The 9,242-nt window shown below is 42.8% G+C and overlaps 1 protein-coding gene and 1 non-coding gene across 2 annotated transcripts in view; one reads left to right on the top strand and one right to left on the bottom strand.

Annotated features, from left to right (window-relative positions):
- Positions 1 to 3,780: 3,780 nt before the first annotated feature.
- Positions 3,781 to 3,852, bottom strand: Trnad-guc. The gene has a single exon. It is a non-coding gene; the product is annotated as a tRNA-Asp (tRNA).
- A 437-nt stretch (positions 3,853 to 4,289) lies between these two features.
- The window catches only part of LOC109472519 (msx2-interacting protein-like), a 51,805-nt gene continuing 46,852 nt past the window's right edge, over positions 4,290 to 9,242 (top strand). The window contains exon 1 of the mRNA XM_019772301.1: positions 4,290 to 4,503. Coding sequence (XP_019627860.1) covers positions 4,421 to 4,503 — 83 coding nt within the window. The 5' untranslated portion in view covers positions 4,290 to 4,420. The remainder of the gene's footprint in view (positions 4,504 to 9,242) is intronic.

The raw sequence follows: 9,242 nt of genomic DNA on the forward strand, positions 1-9,242 counted from the left end.
ACGACCCCAATAGCACGTCTTGCCTAAGCGGTGACTAAACACAAAGTGTCGTGCTGCGGTGTGACGTAGGCTGCACACGCCCACGCCTCCGACGGAAGCCCGTAGCAACATCCTTAGCAACACCAATCAGAGCGCCGCGATCGGAAAGGCGCGGCAGGTAATTGTTCGCGCGGGGAAAGGGCACGAAACCCACCGGTAGGGTGAAACTAGCCTGTACCAGGCTTCGGGAGGCGGCTGGAAAGAGTAGAAATCGGCCAAATAGAGAGATAACATGCCAGGGGAGTTGGAGAGTACAGTTTGCCCAAAGTGTCCTCTCCAGCAGCCCAACTCCCCTGGCATGTTATCTCTATTTGGCGGATTCCTACTCTTTTCAGCCGCCTCCCGAAGCCTGGTAGAGGCTAGGTGCACGTGAAACGTAGTATCACTTTCATTGCACTTACATACGCAACACTTTACAGATTTCACAGATTTCATTTTCATGTAAGCTTCCACCAGGCATTCCTATGTAGCTTTATATAGGTGGTAGAATTCGGCAGAAAATGAAAGAATTGGCAGGAAGAGAGCGGAAGCGGGAAAATGTTGCTGAACTCCCATAGTAAATTTTACCCTTTTTTGAGATTTTTGAACCCGCGTTGTTAGTCTGGTGGAGACTAGAAGTTGTCATCATCAGTGATCTAAGTCATATGCCAAATCTTGAACTTAATGTCAGTAAATGCGTATTTTTCGTATTTTCTTCCAAGGGAGCCGCCAATTCTGGACTGCATTCCCTGGCGTGCGATATGAAAAGAAGTTGACGTGGTCGCATGATACTATAATGACAGGAAATTAACCCAGCAGTTCCATTATTAGGACACAGTAGTTTGTACGTCACTGCTTCAAACTGCCAGAAACTTTGGATTATGTTTGCCTTTCAAGTACACACGCATGCCTAGCCTCCGTATCAGGCTTATAGAACTGGGGGTTTGGTGGTCTTCGGCTGTTTTCTGATTAGCCCAGTTCTAAAAAACGGGGGTAATTCAACCAGGCCGGCTATGTTGTCTATATGCAATCAGAAAATAGCACATAAAAGACCCTGAAGACCCCCAAAACCCCAGTTTTTGGCATGCTATGGAGGCTAGTGCCCTTGAATTGAGGATTAACGGATCACCCCCGGTATTTCTGGACCCCAGGGTCTGGTTACAGGTGTTTCCGGCACAGGTAAGCCCAGACAGGTATGTGCACACAAACACGCATACCTGGGCGGCGGCTTCAAACGCAAACAGCGCCGACAGGTCCATATATAGCATGGCTGGCGTGACGTCAGATTCAAACGATCGGCCGCTGCGTGACCCAACAAGTTCTCAGAGCACAAGGATATGAGTGTAAAACCACAGTTATGACAGTAGCAGTGTGCTAGTCTCTACCAGACTAACTACGCTGGCTCCATATATAGGAGAATATTTGTCAGGGGAGTTTGGTCGCCTTGTAGGTTTGACTGGCCGCGCAGTGGGAAAGAAACTACCTCCCCGCGACCGGTCTCCCTTGGCCAATTTTACTCTCTTTTTTTTTTGCCGAATTCCACGATCCGTATTCCCGTAGAAAGGCCTGGTGGAGGCTACAACGAGTTCTCAGAGCACAAGGATGTGAGTGTAAAACCACAGTAGCAATGCGCTGTTTACTTGGTTCAAACAAACAAACGAACAAATATTTCCAAGAATATACAGGAAGGAGAGGGAGGGCGTTTAAGGAAGCTCAAATGGAAAAGTTCAAGTTCAAATGCCCTCTAGTGCGTCATTGTGCGTAGGAACCTCAGCGCGGTGAGAGATGGATGTGGAACGGTTGGAATCGTGCCTTGTTGCGGTTGGAATCGTGCATCGGCGTGGTTGGAATATCGTGCCTTGGAACTACATTTGTACAAAGAGAAATGGGCGTGGAACGAAAGGAAATAGGTGTGGAAGTGGAATGGTAAAAAATCGGTGTGCAACAATGAGAAATTTGTGTGGAACGGTGAAAAATGTGTGTGAACGAAGAGAAATTCGTGTGGAACAGTGAGAACTGAGAAATTCGTGTTAAACGAAGAGAAGTAGTTGTGGAACGAATGAGAAATTTGTGTGGAACTGTGAAAAATAGTAGAAATTGGCCAAAATAAAGGGATAGTACTTATACCAGAGAAGAATTGAATCTTCACTCTGGCCGGATCTTCTCTGGTATTTTCCCTTTATTTTGGCCGTTTTCTACTATTTTTCCAGCGATCTGCGGTGCCTGGTAGAGGTTAGGTGAAAATCGGCGTGGAACGAAGAAAAATTTGTATATAACGGTGGGTGTGGAACGGTAAGAAATGGGTGTAAAACGAAGAGAAATGTCCCGATGAAGCCTTGTCGCAGTTGTCTCTATGGTCTTTCGTAAAAAACGGAACTTCGTGTCGCGTCTTCCTTTAGAAATACGTAAACACCCATGACATCAAGTCAGTCAGTAACAGGGATGTTACTTAGTTCTGTAAATAAACACCACGGCTACTGTGGATTAATCTATTTACAATGGGAAGTTCATGAGTTCCGCCTAAAGTTAATTGGCTGTCACAAAGTAGTGTAGGAGACATGGTCGAAAGAGCGACAAATTGGGTTCAAGTAGCCTCTACCAGGCTTCAGAGGGGACTGAAATTCCGAAAGAGTAGAAATTGACCAAATAGACAGATAACATGCCAGGGCAAATGGGAGATGGTCCGCTGAAGGAGACTTATCTTCGCTCTGTCATTAGGACAATTTCTACTCCAGCCGCCTCTGAAGCCTGTTAGACGCTTGGGTTCAAGTTAGAGTTTTAAATTTGGCGTATTGAATTTTTTAATTGAATTGAATTTCTTTGACAGTAACCCATAATAACATAATACGCACGTACATAAAATTTAAGAATGTCATATACAGTGTACATTTCTAGATTTCTAGAAAATATACAATTAAAAGATATACAAATAAGTGGAATCCCCTGTACATTTCTAGAAAAACTGTGCCGGTTGATGAATACATATTCGTTATGAAGGAAAAAAACAACTTTAATTCATTCTTGTGAACACACCACGGTGAAGGCGACCGATAAAAATAAACAACGTAGTTGTGACTTTATTGAAATTGGAAATGCTTGGAAGTGTTCATTAGGTCGAACACAACAGCTAGATAAACCAAAAAATGTTCTCTTTAAGTCCTTTAAATATTTACTGTTTTGAAAAGTCTTTTGAGTAGTTAGATTATCTAACTCGATCATGCGGTAGCTTTCGGTACTGCATGCAGTAAAATGTACTCTCCAAGCGCAGTGGTTTAGGCTTAGGTTTAGTTTGACGTGTTTTAGGCGTTTTCACTGGGCTTTCCTTCTTGTACTCGTATCTTTTTCTGTCTCGCCTATTTGATACTGTCTTGTCAATTTTTCAGCCATGGGCCAAAAGATCTGCTTGGAGATTAGTATAATGTTTTCTATTTTGTACCTTAACATGAATATAACGTTAGACACTTTCAGTTCATTCTCTGGATATGTTTCTGATTTAGATACGCCAGCATTGATTAATTTTTGCTCGATGTCATTATGGGAACTAGATCTGGAAGTGCCACTCACAGCAGCGACCTCTGACGGCGGTTTGCAATAAGGCAGCAGCTGTTGTTATGGTGTTTGAATTCTTGAATAAAAAAAAGAAACTTAAAAATAAAAAAATTAAAGTAGTACGAATATAATGAAATGGAAACATTTTTAGCACTAAGGCAATGTGTGTGCGTGGGTAAAAAAAATGAAATTGGGGAAGGAAAAAATACTGCTCTCCGTGTCGGGGAATCGAACCCCGGTCTCCCGCGTGACAGGCGGGGATACTCACCACTATACTAACACGGATTGGCATGGAGGGAGGCAATCGTATTAAGGACTTGAAGCAAATCTTGCCTCCAACAACACCATGCATTAGTTATCTTCGTCACTTTTCCTTCATTTGTCTACGTTTTTGTTCACACGTAGGGCATATTTAACGTATGGGAATCATTTTAGACACAGAATCTTCACGAAAAGCGTAAAAAAGGGACGCAAAATATGTTGATTTCCAGCCAACCTGTGTGTGATGACGTCACGGCGCGCGAGACAAATTGATAGCAACTAACCACTATTCCGCTCTTCTACACTAATTTAACCCCACAACATCGTCATGACAAAAATCTCAACTTTAAACGATTAAAATATTTACAGGAATTATTTTTGTGATATTATTTATCTAGATGCATGCCTAAATCTTTGTATATCGTTAATTTTGTGGCTATAGTATCTGAGCGTTTCTGAACGCATCAGCTTGTGGCAGAAATCGTTCGGATCGTCCATGACTGCCAGTGGAAGGGAGGGGAAGTAACTACTGTTTTCCAAGGATTTTCCACCGGAATTTCCACAGGATTTATCTTAGGAACTACCCTGAAATATGGTCAGAGAAACTAGGCACTTGTGGGTCGGGAATTTACCGGATAACGTGCGCGAGGAGCGTATCATCGAACATTTTAAACGGTGAGTACTAGTGTGTGTGGTTGGATAGGTGCTGGGGCAGAGGCGGTTTTGGGGGCGGGTAGTTTCCGAATAGCTTCCGCTCTCCCGATCAAAACACCTTATTATCCACTGCTTACAGTCTCCCATTTGACGGACAGTTCCTCAATTATCCTTCTGTGTGTGCGCTAGAGTGATATATTTCGTCTAAACGTTTTAAATCGACGCGTATTTGGCGCAGAAGTTGCCGTATGCTGGTTCAGAAACATGGCGGGCAGCTCGAAAGGAGCACACGAGATCTCTGTGCCGACGTTACAGTCGCTCTTCCGCGCCGCACAGACACTGTCACCCGTCCGCTAATCTCGCCCACACGGTGTCATTTCACCCCGTGGACACTCCGTGTACACGTTTAGAAAGGTTTAAACCCCTGTGTAAATGCATGGGAGAATTTAGCGAATGAGTACATTTGTGCGCCTTTGTTGTACGTTGTGAAAAATCGCTGGCACGGGCTCGCAGACGAGGGGATACCGGCAAGGGGGGAGGGGGTTGGGTCAGGGTCGGCATTGTTTACACGCGTTTTACAATGCCTTGGGAGATCCGAGAACGCGAGGACAAAAGGGGTGATATTTACGTTGTGGTGAACCCATTTAGGATAGGAAAGTACAACAGAGAGACGTTTTGCGAACATAGTAGAAGCGTAAAAAGCGGAATTACGATTTGGAAAATGACCCAGTCCTATAGTAACAAAGGAAAAAGCAGCTGGACAAAGAATAGCTTCTTGTTTGCAGATCATTTATAACTGATAAAGTACACCAACAGGTGTACTGCAAGATGCATGCCTATCATTTTGTAAAAAAAAAATGTGTTGCCCAGTCCTTTTTGGGGCAAAGCCTTACTCTTCCAATCAGAGGTTTGGGGGTATTTTTAGCGTGTTTTTAGGCTTTTTTTATCAGGGTTTCTCTTTTGCACTGAATTGTTTTTCCCACGGAGAGAAACCCCGACAAAAAAGCCTAAAAACATGCTAAAAATACCCCCAAAACCCAAACCTCTGCTTGGAAAGTAGCAAAGCCTGTTGTTTTTGTGACTCACAGCAGTGGTGATAGCTCAGTCAAGGTTAGATTTGTAATGTGAGACTACAATCTGTGGTCTGGCATGTGTTTTGAAAAGGGAACAAAAATAATTTGGCCTCAGGATTCCAGACCAGTGAGTTTATGCGCAAGATTATTTTGTCTATACTGCTGCCATTATTGTATAACCAAACACAACCCTTTGTTTTTATCATGGCACGATGAGGGCTCGAAATACTCAGTACCACCTGCATATGCAGGTTAGTGCAGGTAAACTTGGAGCTGTGCAGGTATTTCTGACGTCTACCTGTACCTAACCTGCACTGGTCCATGTTCTTGGTCAGTGGTAGTGGGTTTATACATGTACATGTAGGTGTATGTGGATTTTATTTGCTGCATTGACTGTTACATGTGATGTATGAAGTATAAAAGATATATTTAATGGAAATGCCATAGTCTTTCATCAGTTTTTAGTATGATCTGCACTGTCCAAATTCTGATTGGTGCAGGTAAAATTTATGCCAAAAAAAACAGTTACTCAAGCAACTGGATATGATTTTGGAAATGGTCAGACATTTCAGTTGCTTGAGTAACTGTTCTTTTTCACATCTTATTACCTGGATGTCTAACCTTCACCGACATAAAGTAAAATTTGTCTGGTGCAGGTGATTTTCAATCTTACTAGTGCAGCTATGCAGCAAAAACGAAAGTATATTTAACCATGACAGTGGTCCCTGCTTCATGTGAAATTTCTTCTGTGTAATTCTGTGATGTGGACATAAACAGGCCTAAACTGGAGGTTATCCAAGGTGATGTGTCGTCAACAATCAGCTCAACAAAAGCAGGGGGCCTGTTTGGAAGCCAGCGTATTGTCTGGTGTTTTTATGTAGAAATGACCCCTAGGGAAGGACACCAACTGGTTCTACATGAATAAATGATTGGTTTAGACTGTAGGGGTGTGAATATTAGGGGGTGAACCATTAATTATACTTACTGGGTTGCTATAGTTATTGTTAGTTTGATTTGTTTGTTTATGCAGTTGCTGTCAAAGAGTTTCAAACTTTCCTTCTTTTTTTCTCAAGGTGGCTTGATAGTGGATGATCTTTGCCAGACAGAGTTCCAGATCTATGAGTTATCTTTAAATGGGTGCTCTGAAATTGGTCACTTTTTGTGATGGTAGTTTTCTTTCAAAGTGACCTGCCAACAGTAAAGCTGAATTGTAGAGATGTAATATTTTAAAGAGATTGTTGATGGAACTTGCTGGAATGCCCTGACTGCCTTATATGTTGGAAGGCATGGGAGCTCCCCAGTCTATGTTGAAGTTTTCTTTTGTGTATAAATAGTTAGACACACAAAATCTGTAAGGATGAGTCCTTTGTTACATGGCGATCCTGCCCAAATCTTGTGTTTAATTGAGATTGTAGTTGTCTTAGTGTAACATCTGTGTCAAAAATCATTCGCCAGTGTTTTGCAGGATAGCTCTATATCTTCTGGAAGAGACACCAATAATTTCTTTGTGTCAGATCTATATTGTAACGTTATAGAAGAAGTATTTATTATTTATATTCAGCAATAGCTATCGGTGGACAATTGTTGTCCCTGCTTCCTAGATTGTTGTCAGTTTTGACTGTATTTTTTCCGGGTTTTATATAGTCACGTCCCTTGTCAGCCAGTGGAACTGGTTTGTATTTCAAGTCAAGAATGTTAGCTCAGAGGTCAGCCAGTCAGTCCATGGTCAGTCACATGTTGTTTATCAGGTCCCAGCCTTACCACCACCAGTAGGTGTTGTTACTGCACCATCCCCCAATCATGCACATGTGTTGTTTGTCAGGCTGTGGTTTCTCCCTCCCTGTAATCACTAGTGTACAGTCCCTGTACTATTTGTCATGTAAAGCGAGGCTGGCATTCAGACAGACCCCAGGGACATAAATAGAGAAGTTGTTTTCTACTGGTGAAGCATGTAGTATGTACACCACTGTTTGGAAGTGCTGCATTTGCATAAGAAGGTATTTCAGTGGGGTATTTTGGGAGGGGGTATTTTTCAAGAGGATGGTGGCAAGCTGACCTAGCCATCTCAGACCAATTTGAGTTGAAGGCTGAACACCATTCAGTGAAGCATATTTTTTAAAGATAAGGCTCTACCAGACAAGTTTTACCTGCACCATTCAGAATGTAGGAAGTGTGGATCACACTAGAAACTGTTCTGTGTTCAGAAACCATTGCTATTTCTTTTATACTTCATACAGGCATGGGGCTTGATATAATGTCATTGATACAGGGTAGCAGTGAAATTATGCAGCACATACAGTCACACACATAAACACAGTGCATGGACCAGTGCAGATAGACACCAGAAATACCTGCCTGGGCAGCCCCAATTTTACCTGCACTAACTATTATAGTAAGGTCCTGTGTCCTTCAACACTCCAAAACAACAAGCTAAAGTTTCCCCATTCATCTATTGTCTTTCTTGCCTACTGATTTGCATACAAAGCTTTGCACATGATAATCTCTGTGTTTATTTTACCAGGTACTTGCCAACCCATTATCATTATCCATGGTGTTGTTTTCGCAAGGCTGTTCCAAATGGCTGGTTTGCACATGATTGTCTGATTATGTAATACAATCTGGGAGGAAGAAGGGAGAGGGGATAGGTCCGCAGTACAGGCCACATGTTTGCCACCCTAACCTCAGGCAAACTGTGGAGTTGGGCATCTGTTGTTGTCCTGGGAAGGTTTTTTGTTTACAGAGAAAAAGTTGGAGCTTGGAGCCACGTCTCTAGTTCTTGGCACGCACATTTTGACCTCTGCACCGGCTCTCACAGGTCATTCCAACCAGTCTGATCTGGTTCTGTCTGCAGCGTTCTTTTTATGGGCAGTAGATGATCTAGATGCTTCTCAACTGAGACCAAACTCACTGAATCAGCTTTTAGTCTCTTATGTGGCAGACTGTTGTTATTGTATGACTGTTTAACCATAGCTGATTTCGTAGGGTTGATGCCAATTGGGATTTTTACCATAGTCAAAATTGACCGACAGGTGCCTTGTATATGATATGATATGGTCCACTGGACTACAATGTCCTTTTTATGGGTAGTAGTACCGTACTATGTCTTGGTTGATATTACATGTACAAAAATGTGTGTTCAGAAATCTTACTCTTACACTTTCACTGGTCTCCCCAGAAATTCTTAGGGGAGAGGTGCTCCCTAATCGGTTGATGAAAAATTTTCATGAAAATACTAAGAGAAAACCCTGTATTTGAACATTTTGGAAGAGGTGCTAGGATTTTGGGGGAGAAGGAGAGCACCCTAAGGCCTTGCTTCATTGCTTGAGGAGAGCCTGTCTTTCCCCAAACAAGGGGACCATCACAAGTGGTATCTGTTGACTTTTCTGTGCTGATAGAATAGTGATAGGCTGTCTGTCAGATGGTCTCCTGTTTGTTTTCCACAGTTGGCCCATACCACAGCCCCTGTGCTCTCTGCTTGCTCTGCCCAAAAATAGAAGCCGGGGTTGGTTTGCCAGGGAGGGTGCACAATAGCTGCTGACAAGTCTGGTAGCAGGCACACAGTCATGGCAGAATTGACATTTGAGTACTCTCCAAGCAGAGGTTTGGGTTAGGGGTTATTTTTGGCGTGTTTTTAGGCTTTTTAATCGGGGGTTCTCTTTTGCACTGTCTGGAATTTTTTCACCATCC

Source organism: Branchiostoma belcheri, unplaced genomic scaffold (assembly GCF_001625305.1).
Source record: "Branchiostoma belcheri isolate BF01 breed outbred unplaced genomic scaffold, Haploidv18h27 scaffold28, whole genome shotgun sequence".
Classification (NCBI taxonomy): domain Eukaryota; kingdom Metazoa; phylum Chordata; class Leptocardii; order Amphioxiformes; family Branchiostomatidae; genus Branchiostoma; species Branchiostoma belcheri.